Genomic DNA, 27439 nt, shown 5'->3' with positions numbered 1-27439 from the left:
AGTTGCACTGGAATATCAAAACTAACAAACTATCAATAAAAATAATTTGAAATTTTAAAAAAGTGATAAAATTAGCTTTGAATAAAGTAATGAGAATTGGAAAATAGACCTTTATATTTTGTTTAATTAGAAAAAAATAGTTTAGTGATGATACACTGTTTGTTTCTAAGCAAATTTCTTGATTCATATTTTCTTCAGAATTCTATTTTTTATTTTACATATTGGTTCTTCGTGAAAAAATGAATTTATTATAACACTGAAGTTTGCAAAGTAATTCCGCGTGAATAAGTTTTTCAGATTAATATAGAAAATAAGTCTTTCAATAGAAATTTTTAAAATAGAAATTTTATTTTCAGTTGAATTAAAATGCAATTACGATATCCAAAGGAATGAAAAATAATAATCCAACTGTTCAAGAAAATTCAAATTAGATTTTAGTCGTTTCTTTTAAATTCAAACGCCGGAAGTGCTTGGAAGTGCTTAGAAGTGCTTAGAAGTGCATGAAGTGCTGGAAATCACCTGTGGCACTTCCGGAAGTGTGGAAGTCTCTGACGTTTTCCATACAAATTTAGGAAGTGCTGGAAGTGGTGTACACAATTTTTCGACTAATATCTCCCCCTTGTTTTTTTTCCTAATTTTCAATTAATCTACTGAACTAGAAATTTAGCACATTTTGTGAAGCGCAAGTTGATAATTTATTGTGGTAATGTTTTTGAATGTTGTATATTTTAATAACGCATTTGATATAAATTCATGTAAGCAGATGATAGCAATATTTGCTGATTTGAGCGATTCTGAATGAGTGATGGTATCGCTTTAATTAGATGACGTTTCTATTTCTTGTTTAAATGAAGATATTTCTAGCTTTAAGCCTGAATAGAGAGGTAAGTATTTTTAATTAATACTTACAATTGAATTCAAGAAATCCGCTAAAGACTCAAAACAATAAAAATGAACAGAGAGGATGAGGAAAGACTAATTATACGACCATGTGCTCCTTCTCGTGAGCATAAAAGTTTCGTATCTTTTTATCTCAATCGAAATTAATTAATGTTGCTGAGAAAAGGCTAAAAATCGTCACAGAAAAGGGCAAGAAATTGAGACTTAAAAACTAAAATTATAGTACAAAATGATGCATTTGAGCGAGGATGTTGGACAAGGTCAATGCATGGGGTCAAGATCACCCTCGATGAGTGATCGTGTGAGAATTAATGTTTGACTCACTTGTTGCAGAAAAAGTGTGCCTGAAAATGATACTATTTCTTAGGGGATATCAAATGGCACAGAATATAATCCATCTGCGACCCTCTCATTCACTCAGCCAATTCTGAAAAATCAGAAAGTGTTTATATGCGACAAATTGAATTGAGAAAATTGGCCAAAATAAACATGAACACTTTGGTGAACTCCGAATACTTCAAGTTGACTTTTCCAATTCAATTCACTTAATTTGATAATTTAATGACACTGTGGCAAGATGCTGTATCGTCAATTGAGCTGGATATTCGATCGCTCAACTGTGACGATCTGCGGGACTTGAGTTTCAGACAGAGAAATTGACACCAAAATTGATGCACTTCACAAGGAATTTATTGCTATGCCCTTAAAGAAAAATTATAGCTGTCGTACATAAGGGAATAATTATCAATTTTGGCACTTATTTTCTTTATTTACTGCGGATGATTTGTGGTTTTGTTCAATTAAGGCTCTCCTTCCTTTTTTTGTCGTACTAAAAAATTAAGAAATAAAAATAAAACTGTTTTGATAATTTATTCGTTTGATATTAAAATCTCGATACGTATCTTATTTGTTGTAGAGCATCAACCTCGTTTGATTTTTTTATCGGCCTGACGAGTGATCATAAAAAAATTGATGTTTATTTATTTTAATTAAATTGTATTTATATTTACTAGAGAGGCAAACTGTTGAAAATTGATCTCGAGATATCATTCTCAACGTCTTAACAAATTAAAGTGCCTACCCAAGAAGCAGTTTTTTCTCCATTTAGAATCATACTTGAAGCCTGTTTGTATCGTTTCTAATTCAGTATAAGTTATTCAGATATATTTGACTTATTATCTGCACGAATTACGTTTTACGCTTCTAAAAAAGCTATAATTTGAAAATGCTTAATTTTCACATATTTCATGTTTTTGTTCATTTTGGGATTTTTTTTTCATTTTTCAAATTAATGAAATATAGGGTAAGGGCTCATAATTTTGGACAGTCTGCTTATAAGCATCGATGTTCCAAGTTTGAAGTGCTATATTTTCAATACTAATTGACATTTCTTGTTACTCTCTTTTCAGAAGGGTTGTTTAGAAACTTAACAAGCTATTTATCGTCTTATTTTTATTAAAATTAGTTTTAATACGTTTAAAAGTGAATTGATATGTAGAGGGGACTTTGGCTCTTATTTTGGACAACTTGTTTATTAATTTGTTCAACTTGGCTGTAAATTTGGACAGCTAATCCGCCTCAATAGGATGCCCATTGTTCTTCATTTGATGAACCAATCTTACCAAGTCCTCTTCCTGTTCATGTAAGGGAAACGTAGAATGTCACTTAAGCCCGGAAACTCTCCATATCATTCATTAAAGTGAGTTGACTTCGATACTCCAAGTACGTGCGGATTCGCTCATTCCCTGGTCTTTCCGGGAGCCTTTCAAGGCATTTCTCGCTACATCTCTTTCGTAGAGATGATGCTCCTTTGTTTCTCCAGGCATTTGTCCAACCTAGTCCTCACAAAAGCTAAAACTTCACGAAATTTCGTGAGAAAAACACCTGTCCAAAATAAGAGCCATCACCTCACTGGTAAATGTCTTAAAACATTTCCCATTTTTCACACGAAAAATCTAATTCACAAGGCAAATCTCACTTCAGGTCAAATGTACAAATCATCAGTAACGTGAATCAACACAATATTCAATGAATATTCAATAATATCACTCAAAAACAGCGAACAAACTTTGTTAGTACTTCACCAAAACTAAATAAGACTGAAGTAAGCCACGAAGTTCTATTATATTTCTCGTAAGCAATTGCTCACACTGAATTTTCAACAAAGCAATTTCAACTCAAATTATATTCAAAATTTAACGTATTTAGTGTCAAAATCTTCCAAAAAGAACAAATATTTAGATAGAATTCATTTTTCATCAAATATTGGAATAAAAATCCATCATTTTAATCAATTTATTTTTAGTGTCCAATTTTACCCTCAAAGTGTCCAAATTTAGAAACTGTCCAAAATTATGAGCACTTACCCTAGCACTTAAATTGCCACAGATTTGGCGTCCTCTTCACTTCGGTGATGGGTGACTGAATGTGAGAGGAGGGATACGCTTTTATACTTGACGGGCTATTTATTGGAACAAATTCATTACTAATATTGGGTATCTTTTTGTTCCTCCTAGAAGATACAAATTTGTTCCAAAAATCTTCGGTGTCCGTGGACGACCTACATTTTGGAACAAATTCGTTACTAATATTGGGTATCTTTTTGAGTCTCATAAAATGAACAAGATTATGCCAAAAATTATGGTGTCCGTGGACGAGCTAATTTTTGGAACAAATACGTGCCGAAATTTTTTACCGTGTAATTAACGTAAGTTAAAATATTCCACTAGACTCAAACGAAAAATCATTTTCTAGCTTTAGATTGGAAAATAATGATTTTCTAAAGATAAATAAAATATAACAGCAATTCTCTATCAATTTTTAATTATAGCTTTTTTCATTTTATAAAAGTTTTGATTTTATAAGGCAGCCATCCTACTTCTTGGGTAGACTGTGTTGTTTTCAAGTGATTCTTCGCGGAAGTTTTCTCCAAGAAATGACCAGCAAAAAGTTACTCCAAGAAAAACAGCAATTATTTGATTTGTAACAATGAGACGTGGGTAAATGTAAAAAAAATGCAGAGAATGGTTCAATGGAAGATCAAATGGAGCAGTTGAAGTGAATGGGAGCATAATTGATTGACAATTGGGGAGGAGTTCCAGACATCTGGTCAACTGTGGAGTTCATCGTGACTTGGCTGCGTTGCTGGGAATTGGCGCCAAAAAATGGACCTCATTAATCAGTTTGCGAGAAGAAGCCTCAAGATGTGAATTAATCCCTCGCATGGGGCGTAATCTCATGCATTTTGCCCCGAGATATCTTATGAGTTCAGAAGTACTTGCTGCTTGCGGTGCTTAATTGATGATTTGGAGAAAAATATTTTTGAATATTTTTCTAGATACTAGACCATTTGGTATGTCTTTATACTTCCCGGAGGTCAAAGGGAAGGTCACGGGAAGCGAGTTATTCTTGAGGAAAAAAGGAAGATTGTGGTAGGGAGAGTATGTCGAAGAAGTTGTTCATGAGGACAAATGCAATTAGAGATCTCTTTTGAGTAAATGCCACGGGAAATGATGTGTGATTGAAGCCTTTTGTTGCCCACTTAAGCTATGAACAATATTCCCGCGCGTCCAACAATCCATCCACTCACCAGGAGACGCGATCGATGTGCCGCCCATCGAGCACATTCAGTGGAAGTCTCTCGAGGCAGTTGGACGTTAAAATTGTGCCTTTCTTCTTCAGTCGCGTGGCTAAAAGTGCCTCGAAGTGGGGGAGGTCAAAAGGTGGAAGCTATTTAAGGACACTATAAAAATTTACGTACTTTTATGGATATCACCTTCACAAAAATGAGTGAAGTGTTAGTGAAATTTATTCATGGACTTCTCGGTCTAATTGTGTTAATATCTGTTGAGTCTTATGGATACAAATTGACAGAGTTTTCCAGTGTACCAACAACAGTGAAAACCGTGGAAAATGACACTGTACTCCTGCCCTGTTCGCACAACGGTGAGATTTTCAATTCGTGCACAAATGAAGATTTCTTGATACTTCTCGCGCCAAAATTATCCCAAGTTATTGTGCCAATTTAACAAGATTTACTCACACAATTGTTATCCCAATTGATGCCCCAAGTGAGATAAGAAAGAGATAATATTAATTTATGCATGAACGAAACGTCTTTTTGTTCACATGGTCATAACATCTTCGACGCAATTACCTCAACGAGATTCTCCAGCACGAAAGAATTCTGCAGGACTGGTTTTTACGCATTGAGAAAATAATTAAAGGTCTCTGTAACCATGTGTTTTTCTTAGGCTTTTTGAGGGGATTGTCACCTCTAGAGAAATCCTCCAGAAGAGGGTTCAGGATTTTCAAGAAATTTAAAATATCTACTCTGTTCACTGAGGAAAATGTTTTAGAAAGACTTGTATTAAAATTAGTTTTGTTAAAACACTTGTTTAGTGCTGAATATTAGAGGAAGTACTCTCTTTTCGAACGTTCATGCCTTGGAATAATGTGAATTTCTTTTACTTTTCCTAAGAGATTTCCACATGATTGTCAAATAATTATCAATAAATGATAATAAGCTAGCTAATACTTAATAGAAATGTTTAAGTCTCTTAGGAAAACTTAAAAAAAATTGACATTATTCGAAGGCATGAACGTTCGAAGCGAGAGTACTTTCCCCTACATTCAATTTGTAAGCTCTTTTTGGACATAAATAGATGATTTTTGCGATAAAAAAAATCTTAAGAAAGAATCAAATATGCATCACAACGGTCACTAAATTTATATAGAGTAAGTCTCTATGTAAAGGATTTATCAACCAGAAATTAAATCATCAAAGAGAATAAAGGAAAATATTATCAAAATCGCAGCGACTTCAAATTTTCCGCGTGTAACTTTAAGCGAAGATTCTAGACTTTCCGCGAAGTGAGAAAATTGCAATAATATATAATTTATGTTCGGGCAGTTTTTTGCTTACATTTTATTAAAGAATTAAAGTAAATAATTTTTTTTCTGGCAGCTTTTTGGACATCATTCGAGAAGAAATAAATTATACAAAATCGTCTAGTTTTTGATTAATATGCAATTAGATGCAAATGGGTTAAATGCCCAATTTTGCATGTTTGTTGTTTTACTTTATTTTATTATTGTTTTGCACTGAATTTTTAATATAGATAAAAATGAATGAAAATCAGTGTTTATTAGATAATTTTTTTTATTTGATCAATTGTTTTGAAAATTATTCTATTCTCACAGAGACTGATATCCCAAAATATTACTGAAAAAATAAAAATAGTAGCAAGCAGCGTAAAATGGCTACCTTTAAAATGAGAATAGGCTTCCACTTTTTAAACTTTTTCGTTTATTTTAAGGTTAAACTACAATGAACGAAATCAATCAAGTTACAAATAAAATATCTTGCTTATTTACTGAGAAAAAAAAGAGGGTGTGATTAACTTTTTTCCTCTTAACTTTAACACTTTTTAGGTGTAAAAATATATCAACATTTTTTAATGTTAATTTTACACCTTTTTAAGGGTAAAATTAACATGAAAAAGGGTAACTTTAACCGCCAATACACCTAAAAAGGGTAATATTTACACCGATTTTGGATCAATACTGCAGGGTACAATTAACATTTCCGGAATGTTATTTTAACTTTTTCGAATTTCTCTCAGTGTTGTAATTCGTAACATATTTAATTTTTGGATTTAAAAATTTCTTAATTTTCCCTAAAAGAAAAAATTACAAAAAACGACATTTTTTTTAAAGGTAGGGGGAAGTGGGGCACCTTTGAATGTGGGGCAATTTTGAAATTGGAATTTTTTTCCTATGTTTGAACGAAACTGAGGAATATTATAATATAATTTAGCTTCTTAATCTGTTTGTGAAGTTAAATTATATCACGATAAGGCTCAATTTTATTTAAAAATAGGTGAAAAATCCCAATTTCAAAGGTGCCCTACTTCCCCCTACCCATTAAGGGTAGCTCTGTAATGGTTTAGTTTAGGGTCTGTAGGGTTATTCGAAAAGCATTTTTACCCATTTGTAATTGTAATTACACCACACAGAAAAAGTATTTTGCAAAATATTTCTTAAATGTTTGTAAATTTCCTCTTGGAACATACAAACACATTAACAAATTTGTAAAAGTTTGTATTTTGTTGCAAATATTTATTCTAAGTAAAAAAAATCGCAGAATTTTACCTTTATCTAATATTTTTCTCTGTCCGGTAACACTTTACGAACAAATGGAAAAATATTTGTATTTTTCTGTTTTTACGAATATTTGAGAACTAATGTTTGTAAAAAAAATGCTAATCAAGTAATTGTGTTATATGAATAATGTTTGTTAAAAAGTAAAATTAATTAATGTTAAATTGAATAATTAAAATTAAAATTGTTTTTGGTATTAAAATACAACACTATTTTCGTATTATTGTTAAAACTGATATTTTTAGTACAGTATCAAGTTTAAATTTAGTTTTTTTTTTCAATGAATTTAGGCTGAGGCTTTATTTTTTATCACTATTGCAAAAGTTTATGGAAATATCTAACATTAAAGAACATTAACTTCTGTCCGTGAAATTTATCGATATAATGCCTGGCATTGCGTGAAAAGAACCGGGTAGTTTTTTTGCCTTGTCAAACATCCTCTCGAGAAACACCATGTAAATTGAATAAACAAGAAGCTATGGAGAAAATAGTATAAATTGGAAGTGGGTACAATCGATAAATCTACATTATTGAATTCTCGCCCTTTTTCGTCATTCTCCCTCTAAATCAATCAACTTTTGTACAACTTCCATTCACGACAAAAAACGCACTGAAATACTTGCACGATAGATGACCGCGAAAGGCACAAAAAAAAAACAAAGGTCAATTAATTGATAGGCTCGCATTAATTTTACATTGCAGGCCCATATGGCTACATTCGGTGGCTGCGGGAAGAGGTACTTCTTGCAGACTCGGGAAATCCTACATTTACGCCTCCAGAGAGAATAACTCTGTACATGAATGGAAGCCTTCAGGTTGCAAATGTGAAGCTTGAGGATACTGGGGAGTACATTTGCCAAATTGCGGGTGAATCTGGTCTGGCAATCCAGAGACATGCCATCGAGGTTCAGTGTGAGTGAATTTGAGATAAGAAAAGAGATAAACCCACCCCTTTTGCATATATACCGTACATGACGTCTTTTTCCGCTTTGGCGCTCAAATGTGAACAACTTCCTTCCGGCAGATCCTCCAAGCGTGATTTCGTACCCCAGTGGCGAGGTGGCAATGAAAGTGGGTGCAATTTTTGAGATTGTCTGTGAAGCTCGAGGTGTGCCCTTTCCCATTATCACTTGGCGACGTCCAGGAGACAATGCCAGTGATTCTGATCACGTGGAGAGTCGTCGGAGGCTTCTTGTGGAAGTCACGAGTAGAAAGGATGCTGGTGCCATTGAGTGTGTAGCGGACAATGGATTTGGGTCACCAGCAGTGGCGGGAATCCACCTGACTGTTCAGTGTAAATATATTAATTCTGTCTTGAGAATTTTTAGTGCTTTTAACTTGGGGATTTTTCTCTCCTCGACTAGTTGTGCCGGAAGTGAAAGCCGAGGCGAACGTCGTTCACACCAAGATCGGATTTCGTGCCACTCTTGAGTGCACTGTTACGGCTGAGCCCAGTGCCGTGGTCCACTGGTTCCATCACACTGCCCCCATACTATTCGACAACAGAAGAGCTCGTCAAGACACAGTCACTGTGAGTCAATCAAAATCAACAGGACTTTATAGGATATGTAATTTTCTGGTAAAAAATTTTCAGGCTTCACGGACTTCAGAGCAGCTCCACACGGTATCTCGCCATCTGCTAATTGTGCACAATGTCCAGGATATTGATTTGGGCATGTACGAATGCAAAGCAGAGAATAAAGTGGGAGTTAAAAGTGCCATTATTGAACTGACGGGCAGACCCATGCCCTCAGTCTTTAAGCCCTCACCCATCGCTTCCTCGCCCATGACGCACAATCTTATCTGGCAGACTGAGTCTCTGTCTCCAGTGGCAGAGTACAAATTGCGCTTCCGCCAGGTGCCAACTGGGAATGTCACTCCAAATTCTCGGCTTCCACCATCTGATTGGACAGAACTCACGATTCCTGGAGAATTCTCCAACGGACCGATTCACACCACTGGCTATGTTTTGCGCGGGCTTTCTCCAGCAAGTGTCTACGAGGTGGTTGTCTCAGGACGTAACAGATACGGCTGGAGCGACATCAGTAGGGTTGTGAGATTCGCTACAGCCGGCGAAAGTAAGTTGGCGCCGTTGGCGCAATTTCAACATTTATTTTTCTATTTCTCCTAAATCCCCTAAATCCCCAGATTACTAAAAAAATATTCCAACAAGTCTTTAGTTAATAATTTTATCGGATTCTTAGCCGAATAAGGAATTTGACAAATAAATTCTTTAATGAGTAATTTCGAAATTTTGTTAAGGTTCTGATCTTGAATGCACAATTAGGTAGCTTGAGTCAGCAAATGTTGGATGGAATAATATCTAATAATGGGCTCTATTCTGCGAATAAAGATAAAGATAAAGTTTCAAAATAAAGATTTTAAAAATTTCAAGATTTGGCATTCTGCGATCTTGGATAAAAAAGTCTAAGAAACGCAAATAAAGATTTCAATATCCAAACTGTCACTTATGCCTTGTCATTTTGGCACTTTAGTCAACCAAGCCGATTTCTTGGTAGGAGATATTTTTTCTAGTTAATTTTCACGACAAGGAGTAGAAATTTTCTTTTAAAATTGTGGTGAACGAGGATAATCTTTCGGGTGGTATGAAATAGCTTACAAAATTGACAACTTTAAGTGCAAAAGTCCTGGAAATAATATCACTTCCCATCTGACCAGGTGTTAACAGTTGGTAACCAGCTATTAACAACTCTGTTAACAGAGTTGTTAGGTTGCCTAACAAATTCATTTGACTTTTTGTTCCAAAATGAGACACTTTTGCGTTCATGGTGGTCGCTAGTGGAACTAAAAGCCAGTACATAAACAGCCGCTGTTAACAATCTGTTACCATTTAGTTAACTTTTTTTGTTACTATTATTTTAAAAGAGATTTTATCAAAATTAAAAAGAAATCTGTTTCGTTTGCCAATATCCATAGTATTTAATGTTACTTTATATTTCATCACATTTTTTTCTTATGTTGCACATTTCCTTTTAGAATAAAAATTCGTTTCTCAGTAATAGTTGAAAATCTTAACATAAAAAGGTGATTTCAAATTTAAACAATAACAAAAAAAAAATAGTTCATTAGTTTTTGTCGAATATCAAACGCAAAATTATCAAACATTATTTTTTTTCGAAATCTAATGAGCTGATCACATTTTCTTCTTATTAACGTATTTTACGAATTTCAAACGTAAAAGTATCGAACAAAATTATTTTTCCGAATCATAAGAGCTGGTATTCGATTCCTTATACGTCTCCAGGTTTCCCTTAAACTTCGCCTTCGATTTTTTGGCATAGAGCCTTTTATGAGCAGCAGTAAGTTCTTGGATTCGCGCTTTGGCGAATTGTGAGTACGTCAAATCTGAAGCATCTGTGAAAAATGTTAAATTTATTATAACATATGTTCACAATAAAATAAAATGAACTTACTTTTCCAAATTTTGCATGTTCTCGTTTCGGAAAACGATTTTTTCCCATATCTTGATGCCATATCTTTAAGTAAATAAAATATTAAAAAAAAAAATATAGTAGCAAATTGAAAATTTATCATTTTATTACTATTAAAAAAAATATTGGATGAAAAAATAACAATAGAAATATATAAATATAAGGATGTTTTCAACAAAAAAAAAATTAAAAAAATGGAAGGAGCAAAATTGGAATGGAATGGTATTTTGGTCTTCTAAGTATATATTTCTGGCCGGAAGTAAAAAATCATGGATAATATTTGTCAATAAGAGCTGTTGATGTAATATCCAAGGAATTTTGGTCGATCTCTGGCTAGAAGAACGTCTAAAAATATCTGAAATGCTTCAAAGCTGACCGCTCTCATAATTTCTGGAAAATTGACTCTATTTGGGCATAACTACCTGGCCGGAAGTATAAATTTGTGGAAAATTATATTAAAGACAGCTGTGTATGAAACAACCAAGGGATTTGGGTCGATCTATTGCCGGAAAACTATGTAAAAATGTATGAAAAGCTTAGGGGCCGGCCTCTGTCACAATTTCTGGAAAATTGTCTCTATTTGGGTAGAAATTCCTTACCGGAAGTCTGAATTCGTGGAAAATTATATTAAAGAGAGCGTCCAAGGATTTAGGGCGATCTCTTGTCGGAAAATTGTGTAAAAAGCTTGGAGACCGGCCTCTGTCACAATTTCTGGAAAATTGTCAATTTTTGGGCATAAATTTTTGACCGGAAGTGATAATTTGTAGACAAACTATGTTAATAGGACCTGTGAATGAGGCATCCAAGGGATTTCTATTGATCTCTGGCCAGAAAACTGTGTAAAAATGTATGAACAACTTTAAGACTGGCATCTGTCACAATTTCTGAAAAATTTTGTCTATTTGGACAGAAATTTCTTTGAATTTGGAAGAATTTTACTTAAGGATATTAAAATATAAAATACAGAATGATTTAAACTCACCTGGGAACTATATATTGTCACACAAACCACCAAAATGTTTTTTATTGCAAATTAGTCACAGAATATGTCGCCCTTGTCACGCTACCAAATTTGTTTCTGATATTCGCCGCTGCGCTACTCGTGTGCTGGATCTAATAAAATTGCCAGCGCTGTTAACAATTTTAGACCAACTCAATGTTACTTTCCATTGCATTGGCCCAAAAGTGTTACCAGTGCTGTTAACATTTTGTTACCAACCGGTGTTGGTTGTTAACTTTGGTCAGTTAGGTTTTCATACACTTCTCAGGCACTTTGAGAAAAAAATATCTTCGGAATAAAAAGAGCTTGAATTTGATTGAACAGCAAGAAATCAGAGTGAATGTTTTATAAATTTTAGACGATTGGATTAAGGTACAGAAACCCCGAATTTCATGTTCAATTGTTTTTAACGTAAATTTTTGAGTGCACTTTTCACAAAATTTCTTAGATGGATTTACCAGTTTAAGAATCAGGAAACATCTGGCAGCAAAACAGAGTTAGTTAGTCAAAAATTAAAATTTTGACTAACTACATACTGAGATGAAAGGGATCCCTTTAACTTCAAGTCAGTCAGAGAACCCAGATAACTCTCAGCTAACGGTTCATCACTGTCATTGTCATTAGATCGAAAAATAATGATCACTGTGTTATAAAACATATGAGATTCTATTCGAGGAAATTCCTCTAAATCCTAAACCTGAAGCTTCGACACATAAAGTACCTGTAACAATAACGAGGGCTAGGATTGTGTTGGAAAAAGATAACCATAAAAAAGCAAACTGGAAGTTCTTAGGAAAAGTTTAGCCGGACTCATTCAAATAAAAACGGAACACCAATCATAGAGAAGAGAAAGTGAGATGATTGAATAAGAAAAGCTTGGGAACTTCTTGGAGAGCCCTACCTTTAACAATTTCTCAAAATAAGAACTTGATACATAAGAGTACAAAGGATCATTTCTGGCTAATACCAACGATTTTAACTGCTCGAACTCCAAGAGAGAGCAGTTTCCACAATCTTTGTTGAACTATAAGGTTTAGAGAATAAATTCAGTCTTCTGAAATAGTACATCTTTTCGAAGTATGACTGAATATTAAGTATTTTTTTGTTGAAATAAAAAAAAATAAAGTTGTATTTATTGTGTTTCTAATGTATTAGCGTATAACCCTCGTTATACTGCCTCTGCGTCCTTAAATTTTCTAATAAATTAAAAGATCTTCCATGGCTGTAATGCTTTTCAAACGAGTTTCAAAATGCAAATAAAGATTTCAAAGCACCTCGAGACCACCTTTAAAATCTTTATGAAAAATAAAGAATATTGAGGTTAGAATCATCTTGAAATCTTGGGCGCAGAATACCAAATCTTGAAATATTTTTATCCAAGCTAAAAATAAAGATATTTGACAGCTTTATTTTGAAATCTTGATTGTAGAATACCAAATCTTTATATTTCTCTTTATTTCTTTATATTTATCTTTATCTTTATTCGCAGAATAGAGCCAAATAGGGTAAGTGCTCATAATTTTGGACAGTCTGCTTATAAGCATCGAAGTTCCAAGTTTGAAGGGCGATATTTTCTATACTAATTGACATTTCTTGTTACTGTCTTTTCAGAAGGGTTGTTTAGAAACTTAGCAAGCTATTTATCGTCTTATTTTTATTAAAATTAGTTTTAATACGTTTAAAAATGAATTGATATGTAGAGGTGACCTTGGCTCTTATTTTGGACAACTTGTTTATTAATTTGGCCAACTTGGCTGTAAATTTGGACAGCTAATCTGCCTCAATAGGATGCCCATTGTTCTTCATTTGATGAACCAATCTTACCAAGTCCTCTTCGTGTTCATGTAAGGGAAACGTAGAATGTCACAGAAGCCCGGAAACTTTCCATATCATTCATTAAAGTGAGTTGACTTCGATACTCCAAGTACGTGCGGATTCGCTCATTCCCTGACCTTTCCGGGAGCCTTTCAAGGCATTTCTTGCTACATCTCTTTCGTAGAGATGATGCTCCTTTGTTTCTCCAGGCATTTGTCCAACCTAGTCATCACAGAAATTTCGTGAGAAAAACACCTGTCCAAAATAAGAATCATCACCTCACTGGTGAATGTCTTAAAAAATTTCCCATTTTTCACACGAAAAATCTAATTCACAAGGCAAATCTCACTTCAGGTCAAATGTACAAATCATCAGTAACGTGAATCAACACAATATTCAATGAATATTCAATAATATCACTCAAAAACAGCGAACAAACTTTGTTAGTACTTCACCACAACTAAATAAGACTGAAGTAAGCCACGAAGTTTTGTCATATTTCTCGTAAGCAATTGCTCACACTGAATTTTCAACAAAGCAATTTCAACTCAAATCATATTCAAATTTTAACGTATTTAGTGTTAAAATCTTCCAAAAAGAACAAATATTTAGATAGAATTCATTATTCATCAAATATTGGAATAAAAATCCATCATTTTAATCAATTTATTTTTAGTGTCCAATGTTATCCTCAAAGTGTCCAAAATAAGAAACTGGACAAAATTATGAGCATTTCCCCTATCTGTAGTAGCTTCTATTGATTGCAAAAATGAACTTGCAAGAGGCAATTTTTAAATAACATAGTTAAAGAGCAATTTTTCCTTTTCGTTTTAAAAGTTTTAGAAAAATGCAATTTATAATATTTTTAATATTTTCATGTTTTCAGTCGAGGAAGCCACGATAGTGTCAACAGAAACCATAGAATACGACCAAATTGATGACAATATTATTCCTGATTCCAATACTTCTGGAAATTATGATTACGTCACTTCAAGGAGTGTGAGACATAGAGAAATCACACTGCAATTGGGAATTGCCTGTGCCTTAGTTTACTGGAAAAGTTTGTATGAAGAGTGGTGAAGAATTAAATTGGCAGTGCTGGTGTGGAAAATTAATGTATCGATTTTACAAATTGCATCCTCTCTTGAGAGGTAAATTTCATCCTCAATTTGCCACTTGTTGGTTACCTCATTCACGTGTTGATCCCCACAAGGAATAGAGGTAAAAAAGCCAAGATTGCAATTTAACATTCGTAGTCACGTTGCATTAGACATCGTTCTTAGCTTTTCCATTCCCCTTCCAAAAGGGAATAGGATGGGTCCTATAGACGAAATTCTCCATAAGAGTGGAAAGTGGAGATAGTGCGATATGAATATGACTCAATCGACAAGAGAATATTAATTTTGCGGCCATGGAGGAGGGAAAATGTGTGCACCGGCTTGGAAACTTACTAAATGAACCTACTTCACATAGACTACCATACTTGTTAAATTAAATCGCCAGTGGGAATTTTCGGAGAGATTGTAACAATTTACATTATACTGAAAATTCATCTCTCTGTTTTATAATTTTTTTTATTGAAAAGTATAAATCGTTGTCATGCCTCCAATAAATAAATTCTTTATTTCTCATTTATAATGTAGAGACAATTATTATCCACTAGAAATGTAATTTGGACTTCTATGAGAGAATTTATATTATATATTTTTTTTTAGAAAAAGAAAAACACGCGAAATTGATGAAAAATTCTCTATGATGTGTTTCCCGTTGAAAGAATGCATGCGTGAGTGAATTTTACCGTGAACATTTTTACAATTGTGGGTTTTGGAGAGAAGTGTTCTGACTGAAACCATGGACGTTCCATCCTGAGAATTTAATTACTCTTTCACATGATTATCATAATAGAAATACTCAAAATAATTATTTTTTAATTAAAAACGCTTGATTCTAATGCTGGGAATTAGGGGAAAGTACACTTCCTTCGGACGTTCGTGCCTTCGAAAATTGCGAATTTTCTTTTATTTGTCCGCAGAGACTTACGCATTTTTATTAAATATTGGTTAGCAGTCTCTTAGAAAAAAATAAATAAATTCACATTATTCGAAGACTTGAACGTTCGAAAGGAGAGTACTCTCCCGCCCTAATTATTTTCTATAAAAATTGCTGATATTTTCAAACAAAATATTTTTAAGTAGGGGAAAGGCTCATAATTTTGTCCAGTTTCTTATTTTGGACACTTTGAGGATAACATTGGACAGTAAAAATAAATTGATTAAAATGATGGATTTTTATTCCAATATTTGATGAATAATGAATTCTATCTAAATATTTGTTCTTTTTGGAAGATTTTGACACTTAATACGTTAAATTTTAAATATGATTTGAGTTGAAATTGCTTTGTTGAAAATTCAGTGTGAGCAATTGCTTACGAGAAATATGACAGATAACTTCGTGTTTACTTCAGTCTTATTTAGCTGTGGTGAAGTACTAACAATGTTTCTTCGCTTTTTTTGAGTGATATTATTGAATACTCATTGAATATTGTGTTGATTCACGTTAGTGGTGATTTGTACATTTGATCTGAAGCGAGATTTGCCTTGTGAATTAGATTTTTCGTGTGAAAAATGGGAAATTTTCTAAGACATTTACCAGTGAGGTGATGGCTCTTATTTTGGACAGGTGTTTTTCTCACGAAATTTCGTGAAGTTTTAGCTTTTGTGATGACTAGGTTGGACAAATGCCTGGAGAAACAAAGGAGCATCATCTCTACGAAAGAGATGTAGCGAGAAATGCCTTGAAAGGCTCCCGGAAAGGTCAGGGAATGAGCGAATCCGCACGTACTTGGAGTATCGAAGTCAACTCACTTTAATGAATGATATGGAAAGTTTCCGGGCTTCTGTGACATTCTACGTTTCCCTTACATGAACAGGAAGAGGACTTGGTAAGATTGGTTCATCAAATGAAGAACAATGGGCATCCTATTGAGGCGGATTAGCTGTCCAAATTTACAGCCAAGTTGGACAAATTAATAAACAAGTTGTCCAAAATAAGAGCCAAATTCACCTCTACATATCAATTCATTTTTAAACGTATTAAAACTAATTTTAGAAAAAAATAAGATGATAAATAGCTTGCTAAGTTTCTAAACAACCCTTCTGAAAAGAGAGTAACAAAAAAGTCAATTAGTATTGAAAATATCACACTTCAAACTTGGAACTTCGATGGTTATAAGCAGACTGTCCAAAATTATGAGCCCTTACCCTACACTTTTGTAAAACTATTTCATTTTTTTTAATCTAAATTTTTATTGATATAAATTTATTTTGGCATTAACTCTATAGTTTTGAAAATTTCTGAGGAAGTATTCCACTGAGTTTGTTATGAGAAATTATTCTTAGTTAGAATCAGTCTTCTTTTACAAATTATGCTTTGACACCAACATCCTCTAAGGATCTACCATTATTGAGCAAAAAAAAAACAAATTTCATAAAATATTTCTACCAATCTTAGGATATCTCAGAAATTTGCGTGATATTCTTCGAGAGAATCGTTCAGGAGATCTTAAGGAACAAGAAAGTATACACATAGTTATTCATCCCATATTTCTCCACAACGAAATAATAAAAAAATATATATTAGGGGTAGCATTAAATGGTTCCTCTACCATATCTCACTCACAGATGAAAATTAAATAGAGTATGGTAGAGAAGGTGAAAATAAATTTGATTTAATTTTGAAACAATGCAGTCTTGCAGAAAAAGATGAGTCAATATATTTTAAATTTCATAAAAATGACTATATGAATTTTGCAAATAATCTTAAAATATAGGTATAGGGAAAAGTGACCATGCTTGATACTGTAAAATGATGTCCAAGGTTTGTGATTATTTTCTGATTAACACACAAACCGAAGCGATTCTTGCACTATGACAAAAAAATGTCTCACTTATTAGGTTCATAATCTAACCTCAAATAGTTCCTGGAAATCCTTAGATTTTCCTCAAGAAGAAAATAGAAATTCAGTGGCGATTTTTATACAAGTTGGGTCCGGGGCCTTCCTATAATAATTGATTCGTCAATTCGGAGACCCATTTTTACTGTAAAAATTTCACCGGATACAAAAAAATGCACATCAATATTTAGACGGAACTCTAATCTATCTGCTTAAATCGTTTGTACGACTGGTTATTATTAGTTTTAAAATCACTTTTATGTAATTTTTCTAAGCCGTGTTTTTATGACATTAGGGCACTAGCGAAAACCATTTTTTCACTTTGAGTCCATGAAAATGTCACTCTGTAACCTTAAAATTCAGGCAACAGGGTTGAAGGCTATGTCAATTGTCGATAAAATTGGCGGATTACAATAGGTGTAATTATGAAAGAATCACATCTAATGATAGAGTTGCCACAATTAAATTATCATTCATGGGCCCTTCTTAAAATATAGGATGGACACAGGTAGAATTTATGAATTTGCCACCACCCACAAAAACAGTGTCCCCAAGTAAAAATATTTTTACATAAATATTAATACTGATGAACCCTCTATGTGCCTATGATAGTAGTTTTCCTGAACAGCGACATTAATTAAGAAATACTTATAAAATATCATGTATCAAAATTACAGTTTTGGACCTACTTTTGATTTTTGCTTCGTAAAACTAGGAAAAAGAGCTAGGATCCTAATTTTTTTAGGAAATGTGAGGCTTAGCACCAGCTATTGAAATATATTGCGATAAGTCATAACTATTGATTAACATAGAAAATAAATAGTTATTATTAAGCTTGGATCGTATCAAGCATGGGCACTTTCCCCTAGGTAAGTAGTGAATAAAAGTCAATACGTAAAATATTGAACACTTTCGACACAGGAGACTCTCACTTGTCATAATATACTAAAGGAATTTAGTGAGATTCGTTTCCTAACCCGTAATATAAATGTGCATTGTCCCACTGAATGAATATGAATGGACTAGGATTCTATGGCATTATGTATAGAGTTTAAGAAATCTGTGGAGTCCATCAATATACCTAGAACAAGACGTAAATTTAACGACGACAGAAGCAGGAAATTCATCCAGTGTCACAGGAATTGAGCGCAAATTGCTCAGGATTGATCTTCTGGACAAGACAGTTAATAAATTCCAAGTCAATGGGTATGAGTAAAGAACACTCCATAAACTCTTCATAAATTATTTATTATGTGCAGGGGGTGGACACGGAGCTCTGAAAAGTGTCGCTGTTTACATTTCGTGATATTCGGAATGAGTCACAGATGTCGCTAGGGACGTTACATGATTTTTGAATAATTTGATTTAACGAAAAGACAGTGGCGTAGTGTGTAAAATATACTTTTTCTTAGATATTTTTTTGAAGTTAGTAAAACCATGATTCTAATAAATATGTATTTAATATCGCAACTTCAGTTATTTATCCAGTTTTATTATCATTTTAACCCATTGCAATTTTGTGATAGAAAGATTATGGAATTTTCATTCAATGCGATTATCTGAACAATAATCGATAGTAATTTAGACAAAATTCTTATAAAACTTGATATGCATTTAAAGTAAAGCAAAGCTTAGAAGAGATGGAATTTCTTTATCATTTTGCTAGAGTGTCATAGTGACAATTTATTTTTTATGTTCTCCAATAGCAATATTTTTGATTAACACTAAACCTACCGACCGTTTTTAGTTTTTTTTTTTTCTAGTGCGGCCGGTCAAATAATAGACAGGGCTAGATAGGATACTAATTTTTTTTTGAAAAAGAGGAAAAAAATTAAAATTTAAACACTGAATAATATATTACATACATATTTTAGAAAATTCACAAAGTTTGATAGTGACATTGTACCGTCTAAATATGTGTTAATTTTAAAAAGTTTTTAAACCGGTCAATTTGACCGGTCTTGGTAGGTTTAGTGTTAATAAAAAATCTCAAAAATATGCTCCATGTGATAGAATAAAATAACAACTCTAAGGGATTATAAAATAAGAATTATATTTAAATTCATATATTTTCTGATGTCTTGATTTTCATTATTGCAGTATAATAGTAATTGTAGAGGATATTTAAAATCACACATGAACATCTTTATTTCATTTATTTCATAACTGTCCTACTTATATATTCATTTCTTTTCACGATATTAAAAAAAAAGTATTTGCGCTTCGTTGTGCTTAGAAATGTAGTCCTTTGTTTTAGAATTTAATTGACCACGATGAACAGACGTTGTATGCCTTGATGTCCAACTTTTTTTTTTAACAGTTTAAGTACCACTGGAAAAATATCGAAAATAAAAACCCTAGATCTGACCTTTAACACCTTGAAAGATCAACAAACGGTTGTGCATGCATAGATAGCATAAAGAAATGTTTTCTTTCATCATTTTTATAAATTTTACATATCCAGATATACACTTGGTATTTACATGTCTGTGTATCTTCTCTAGTGCCAGTCTCATCATGCTAGTCTTACTTCACCTCGATTTTGTATCCTAATCCTTCATAGTTACGTATTAATAAATCCATTTCAATTCTATGCTCATATCGAGCAAATTGTAACCCTCAAATTCTTCCTCAACGACAAGTTAGATCTTCAAATTATCCTGCTTCCGCTTAAACACTTCCATATAGTTTTGTATTCAAAATCGAATCTTACTGGTTCTGCAAAATACTGTTACCTTTAACTTCTTAAACGATCTTCAACATATAATAATTAATATTCGTATTGTTAAACTTCTTGTAATTGGTACATTGTAGTATTACACTATTTCAAGATTATTTATATGTAGTGAAGGCATGAGAAAATATCCATCTAAAAGAGGAGACGCAGGGCTGTCATCGCTGTCATTATACTGGAATCTTACAAATATTTTGTAAAGAAACTCATTGGAAACATATGAAATAATATCTTGCATTGAAGATTATGTTCATTTGGAGTAGTGTGGTTTTTTATTTCTGTAGCATGCAACTTCTCCTGTATATTCAGCATTGCAATAAGAATTTCTATTTTAGCCTCCAGCTGAAGAAAAAAATCTCAGATCTTGCCATAGGAAGCATTCAACTGCCCAAGCTCTTAATTATTCATGTCATTGGTCAAATAACTTGTGTGTAAAACCGATTCCTTTTGCAGAATTCGTTCTGTTTGATCAAGCCGTGGTATGTTCATTAGAATTCATGACGTGCTTTATTTAATCGTTGCTGAATTATATAGTCCTCATTTTTGGATCTCTGGTAGAGATACCTTGCTACTGATGCTGCAGCATACACTTGTTCTCATCCTGCAATTTTAATAATAATGTCCATCGTCATTGCTTTGATATTGCTGTTAGTATCTTTCATGATTATTCCAATTTTGACGATTTATCTGGCACTTTAGACTCTCCAAAAATATTACGAAAGAATATTATTAGAAATCTTGCGTTACATATTCTTGAAGTGTGTAAGGCATCGAAGTTTGTTTCTAATGGAATCCTTTTCATTGAAAATTTGCAATTGCTTGCGGATTCGTATGTTGGCATATTTTGTCACATATATGGTTATGAGGTTAATGTAATGATCAACATTTTCAAGGAAGTGGTAGAGGTTGTGCTCAAAAGCATTATCCTTAAGTTCCTTTAAAATGGAATTGAGCATTACACTGACCTTGAAAGTAGTCAGGAATGATGATCGGTCCTTCTCAATCGTTTTGCGAATAAAGATCTCGCACAATTCAGTGACATTAAGAATAAAATCTGAAGGGTCACCTGAGTTTTGTGTAAGGGCTGAACAACAGAGTTCACAAGAAACTTTCTTCACCATTTTTGTGATAAGTTGTCGTACTGAGAATTGCAGCGCTAATTGAGTTTCGTGGTTTAATTCCTCCGAACTATGTTGAAGGAAATCATCACTTTCATCTTCCGCAAATTCTTGATCCACTTCTTCCTCCGTGTAAAAAGTATGGCGGGAATTGTTTGGCTATTGAGCAAAAAGTAAAGAAAAAAATACATAATTACTGCTTAACCTTTACTGAGAGTGTAGTAAGTAATATATAATTCCTCGTTCTTTTAACTGCTCAAAATTTTCAGCTTCCTCTCCCCTGCAACCAGTTTTTTCAATAAATTTTTTTTTAGGCAATTTCTGAGAAATTATGTTAAGGTGTTTGTAAGTCCGTCTGTCTTTTTGTTTCTCCGTCTGTTCGTCTATCCAGCTGTCTATCCGTCCGTCTGTTACCAGAGCCAGAGGCTAAACGGTTAGGTACAACGACTGGAAACTTCAGGTCACGTCCCTCCCTGCCATAAGTTGAGCTAAGGATCATTCACTTGATCATAATTTCCCCTCACAACTCACGCCCCCCCCCCCCCCCCCCCCCCCCCCCCCACCAACCCAAACCATGTTTTTTAGGATTGCTTATAACTGCTTAGGGGATTACAACAACTGCTCTCCATCTGAATCAAGTTTTACATTTATTAATAAAATTTCTGTTCTAATTCAGGATTGCTATAACTTTAAATTTGGGGGAGATTCAAAATGCACCGATTCTTCCCTTGTTATACTTCATATTTACAAGAATGACTATTTCATATACCTTAACGTCGTTGTTTATATAATCTAGACTCCGACTTGTGTTGACTTTTAAAACAACGATGTCATCAAGTGATGCAAGGCAATTTGTCCCATCTAATCTCTTTTCCAATTGGACATAGGTCAGTAGCCTCTTGTATGCAGAACGGAACTGCAAGACACTGGGATTAGTGTTGGCTCCTAGCCTAGTCCTAATGGATCCAAAGAAAAGCTCTATATGGTCCTGATTCAACATGTAGGTTTTCATTCCCCCAGTAAGATCCTGCTTTACTTCTCTGTACATATGAGGGAGATTTTTGAGGCATATAATAATGCCGATAAAGCCCATTTTGTTCGCAGAATCAATAATTCTTTGGCATCCATTCTTCTTACGAATTTTTAATTCGCTAATGTATTCTGCGGCTTCATTACAAAAGATTTCCCTTTCACATATATTTGCATCTGAGAGTGGACTCTTAAACCTATGGGAGTCAAAATATTTTAAATATTTAACTGACTTAGGTTTTATCCAATTGAAAATAGTAAAATTTTTCATTTGCGATTAATAAAAAAAAATCCATACTTGGGATTATTAAAATGTTATGTCCATCAGTCATACAAAAGGGGAATAATTATGTAATAATAGAAAACAAGGAAACATCATGTAAATTAGGAAAACTGACTCAAATTTTTCCCTTCATATTTTTTTCTTTAATACATAGACTATTAATAGATTATACACATAAACTTAACAAAAATGTTGTACTTATAGAAGAGAAACCATTTTAAATAATATTATATTATTAATTAAACAATATTAAAACACAACTTTAAATCAAAATACACAAAAATGATAATACATAAACTTCACAAGTATAATTCTCGTGCAAAAAAAATCATGCATAATGCTTGTAAATTTTTTTTACTGTGTAGATAGATAAAAAATAGACAGTGAGATTCTTCAAATAATTGGGGTTTTATAAAGTGGGAAAAAATATGCTTACCCAAGATGTGCATCATTACGGCTATTGAGGACATCAAATATATCATTCATCATCCGGATGAAATGTGATGTCCCCTGGCTCGCAGCAAACTGTGGAAGAACCAAGACATCCCGACAGAAGTCAAGCGCTTCTGCCACAGAGCGGCTGAGAACCTGGACAGCCAGTTCCACATTCATTTTCTTATTCTGAAATAGAATGTGGAAGTTCTTCAATTTGGTGCCCAGGTCCAATCCTGTCAAGAATCCACTTCTCTGGAGTTCGAATAACTCCACCACGAATTTAAAATTGATATCCCTATTTTCCTTGTCCACAAGGTCATACTCGCCAAGTGTGTTCCTGACGAGCTTGACCATGTGGCAAGGGTCGGGAAAGAGATACAATTCGTGGTGGACTTGTGCCTCATCATCCGAAATGACACATCTGTAGGACTCCGCAATGCTGCAACTCTTTCTCATGTCGGCTCCTAGAAGTTGCATTACAGCCAAATTTATAGGAGCTCCATCGAAGGTGAGGCCCAATACCTTCACTCCTGCCTCTTCGGCTCGATAGACAGCCTTCACGATGATGTCGGCCTTTTGTTCCGCAGTCATTGACCAGAAGGGAAAATACCCAATGGGTATTTTCCACTTCTGGTCAATGGACACCACCATGAATACCAACAGTTGGGTGGCCAAGGCAGGATTACCATCAGCTTTCTTCAATGCACCAAATTGGGCCATCCCATACTCCCTATCTCCGACTTTTTGAAATTGTGAAAATATACTTATTTCATCAAAGACCATTTGGCACACGACAGCTCGTCCTGCAGCTTGCTCACTTTCAACCAAAGCCTTCAATGTCTGCAAAGCTTCTCCGGTAAAACCAGGGTCGCACTGAAGATTTTGGTACCATCTTGCTATTGTTCTACAACTAGGCACTGCGTTGTCGCATTCGCTTCTGAAGAATCTATATAATATTGTCAAAATTTCATTTATAAGTTAATTCTTTAATTGATAAAAACTATATGTACTGATAAAATTTACGTTCACGTGGAAAGTAGTTATAGCGCCAGAATGTATTCTACAGTGAATAGAAATTGCAACGAAAGAATATCTAAACATGAACCATTTCTGAATTACGTGAATTAATCATTTTTATTAATGAATTTGAATGAACGGAAAAGTGGAATATAATTTATATTGGCCGGATTCTTAAGAACCATTTTGTTTAAATTTGCTCTAGATGTAGATTACCAAATGCTCAGTGAGTTTGGTCATCCTCTGTGAATGTCTCACTTTCCCGTTTTCATACTTTTGGTTTAAAGTTTTTCTTGGAGAAGTAATAAAAACGTCTAACAAAAGCAGTGAGCAAAAGCATTATACACTGTATATGAAATCTAGTCCTAAACAGAGCTTATAAATAAAATTACGAGACATGACATCCTTTATACAAAGATGCATCGTAAATTTCGACGTTAGTAGACTAATAGACGAGATCTGTAAAGTTGTTTCCCGGTGTAAATTTGATGCATTTACTGATAAAATATAAACTTTCACTTCTCATTTAAATTCTCTTTTATTTTCTGCTATCCCAAAAGAGTTGAAATATGACGAATATAAAAAATTAAAAATACAGTAGGCTCTCTCAAATTCGGGCATTTGAGACCAAAATGTAACTCGAAATAGAAAGAAATTCGAGTGTAAAATCGACGATGTTTTGTTCATTTGCATACTCATATTGAGATTGTATATTCATGTTTGTTATAAATTTAAAGACAAACCCCTTAACGATGCAAAATCACATCATAACTATGACAAACCAGAACAAATTTGAGTATATTTGCTTCATTAGCTAATCATAATCAAACTTGAAAAATGTCGATAAACTTTTTTCAAATTTAACTGATGCCCAAATTAAAAACTAGACCGAACTCAAAAGAGACGAATCAGCGAGTCTGCTGTAAGTGTAATTACAGTCGAGTTCCTCAAATTTGAACAACGGTTGAGTTCAAAATGTAAAATTTGAGGTTACGTTAAGAAAGTTTTGCATGGAGTCTGAATTAGAACTATTTTTCTCTGGTGTTTCCTCAATATTATCGTATTATATTAACTTCCTCAACAAATTCCATTTCTTTAACAATAAATTACATTGATATAATCCCTAAAGTTATCTTTCTTAATTTAGGGAAAGTGTATTTCACATGAATTCCGTTACGTTTTTGAAAATATTGTTCAAATTTGAGGAACTCTACTGTATTTAAAAATCATACTCAAAAAATATTCCACAAAAAAACACAAGTACCTGTAACATTTTGGTGACATAAAATCCATCTGTACGACAAATCGCTTTAAATCCTCATTATATGGAACAGTGTATCTTTTCCCCTTCTTTTTATTCCTTGCTACCATTCTTTGGAAGAGACACTTCATGGCTGGAGGCAAAGAATTTAAGTCTTCCTTCGAAATATCATTCGCTCTTTTATTTGACTTACGGATGATGGCCCTCAATTTTTGTATTTCGGACTTCTGTCGAATCACCTGTTTGTGTTTTCTTTGTATATTTCTTGTCAATGTCCTGTTTTTTGTTTCAAGTGCCCGAATTCTCTTCTGCAATCTTTCAATATCTATTTGAAGAGCTTCACTTTGATTATAAGAACGCTTATGCTCCATGGTATCAGCTCCATCTTTTTTTTCGGGACATGGAGCACATGGACCATCCAAGACAAAATGTGAGGGATCCCAAGAAACATTCTCGTCAGAGAGCGCATCTAAAGTGGTATTGTCACTATCACCGTCGTCGCAAAGCATCATTTCACAGTCAGTGGTCATACTGTCAAATTTGGAAGAGAGATCTGCATTTGTGCTACCACTCGCACTATTTGCTAGTTCCTCATAACTTGTCTGTGTGAGGAAGTCTGCGGAGTCTTCAGTGATCATAGTGTTGAATTTGGAAGAGGGATCTGCATTTGCGCTACCACTCGCACTATTTGCTAATTCCTCATAATTAAAATGTTTTATCTATAAATCAGTAAATAATTATAAAATAAAAATTTAAAGCGGTAAGATTTTTAATGTAAGGCCATTGAAAATTCAGCTAAACTCGATTTGGAGCTCAATTGAGAGCACGTTACACAGAAAAATTTGGGAATACAGTAGAGTCTTCCACATTTGAACGCTCGGGGGGTATTTTTAACATTTCTCACCACCCAAATTCGAACGATTTTTTTCAAAACCAACGTGAGATTAAATTAAATGTTTCATGTGAGATTAAATTGTACTTTTAATCAAATTCCCGTACTTAAGCACATAAATATGATTTTTATTCATTCAGAGAACACGAATTTTTTTTAACATAACCCCGCAATTGACATTTGGAATCCAAGCGTCGTTCGAATTTGAGAGTTTCAGATTTAAGAGACTCTACTGTTAAATTCAAAATTTTTGTATATATGAAATAAATCGGGGGGGGGGGGGTTGGAATGGTGTTTAATCACTTTTTATTCGCGATCAGGGACTGATTAAAAACACTTTGGAAAAGTTTGACCATGATAAGAGGATATCAAATTTGGTGTCTTCATAATTAATTTGAAGAGTAGGGGAGATTTTTGACAATTTTATTTATTGTTTTCGCTACATTTCTTTCGTAGAGATGATGCTCCTTTGTTTCTCCACTCCAATTTAACGTACTTAGTGTTAAAATCTTCCAAAAAGAACAAATATTTAAATAGAATTCATTTTTCATCAAATATTGGAATAAAAATCCATCATTTTAATCAATTTATTTTTAGTGTCCAATGTTATCCTCAAAGTGACCAAAATAAGAAACTGGACAAAATTATGAGCCTTTCCCATAACTTAGATTATAGAAAGAAAACAAATTGAAAATATTTTGTGTCTAAAGCATAGAAAAATAATGCATTATTTAAGAAATGAAACTTATTCAAGATTTCTTCTAGTTCTAAGAAGAATATACAAGCAATTTTAAGAAATTTTTTTAAACTTTTGAGGGAGAATCTAAATGTCTAAAGCGCTATCATGTTGAGAATTAGCCAGACTACTTTCAAAATTGGAAGTCAGGCACGTACATCTAGAACAAATACGGAAAATTAAAACAAAGACAGAAAATTCAAAATAAAAGTGGGTGGTGGGGGAAGAAAAACGTCCCTGGATAATGTTTTTACGTAGGGAGACACTGAAAAGCGAAACTTGATATGTCATATCGTTTGAGCTCCAAAACTGTAAAAATTTATTGGATCCTCTCTGAGAGCTTGAGCGATTAAAAATAATAATGAATAGCGATATAGTATTGCAATCATTGCAATTGTCCAAAAACTCCGGGGGCATGGAAATAGCATTTTCATCAGAGGGTGAAAAACCATTTCATTGGCAATCACCGGAGACATCCCTCCAAAATGATTACATTGTAAAAAATACTTGAACTCAATACAATTGAAAATATTTGTGATTGCAATTTTTACCTTTGGAACGGCCCCCTTTTTAAGAAATTTCTTCAGTTTCTTGCCATGCTTTTGTAGGTAGAAGTCCTCTTCCTCAAAATGCAAATTGCACACACGGTTGCT

At 33.6% G+C, this 27439-nt stretch overlaps 1 protein-coding gene across 1 annotated transcript; it reads left to right on the top strand.

Annotated features, from left to right (window-relative positions):
* The first annotated feature begins 4491 nt into the window (after nucleotides 1–4491).
* On the top strand, nucleotides 4492–14440 carry LOC129803777 (hemicentin-2). The gene is made up of 6 exons (XM_055850559.1): nucleotides 4492–4845; nucleotides 7765–7974; nucleotides 8087–8356; nucleotides 8427–8593; nucleotides 8657–9140; nucleotides 14216–14440. Exons 1-6 carry the CDS (start codon nucleotides 4665–4667, stop codon nucleotides 14407–14409), a joined length of 1506 nt encoding a protein of 501 aa, XP_055706534.1. The 5' UTR covers nucleotides 4492–4664; the 3' UTR covers nucleotides 14410–14440.
* Nucleotides 14441–27439: the final 12999 nt, after the last annotated feature.

This window comes from Phlebotomus papatasi, chromosome 2 (genome assembly GCF_024763615.1).
Source record: "Phlebotomus papatasi isolate M1 chromosome 2, Ppap_2.1, whole genome shotgun sequence".
NCBI classification, from domain to species: Eukaryota; Metazoa; Arthropoda; class Insecta; order Diptera; family Psychodidae; genus Phlebotomus; species Phlebotomus papatasi.
The sequence above is the reverse complement of the archived record's forward strand: the minus strand, read 5'-3'. Positions and strand labels throughout refer to the sequence as shown.

What these genes read in the sequence shown, in the direction of transcription:
- LOC129803777 (XM_055850559.1), top strand. Translation starts at nt 4,665, where the DNA reads ATGGATATCACCTTCACAAAAATGAGTGAAGTGTTAGTGAAATTTATT. An exon ending in AATCCACCTGACTGTTCAGT is followed by an intron (nt 8,357 to 8,426) that starts GTAAATATATTA and finishes CTCCTCGACTAG; the next exon opens with TTGTGCCGGAAGTGAAAGCC. An exon ending in ATTCGCTACAGCCGGCGAAA is followed by an intron (nt 9,141 to 14,215) that starts GTAAGTTGGCGC and finishes TCATGTTTTCAG; the next exon opens with TCGAGGAAGCCACGATAGTG.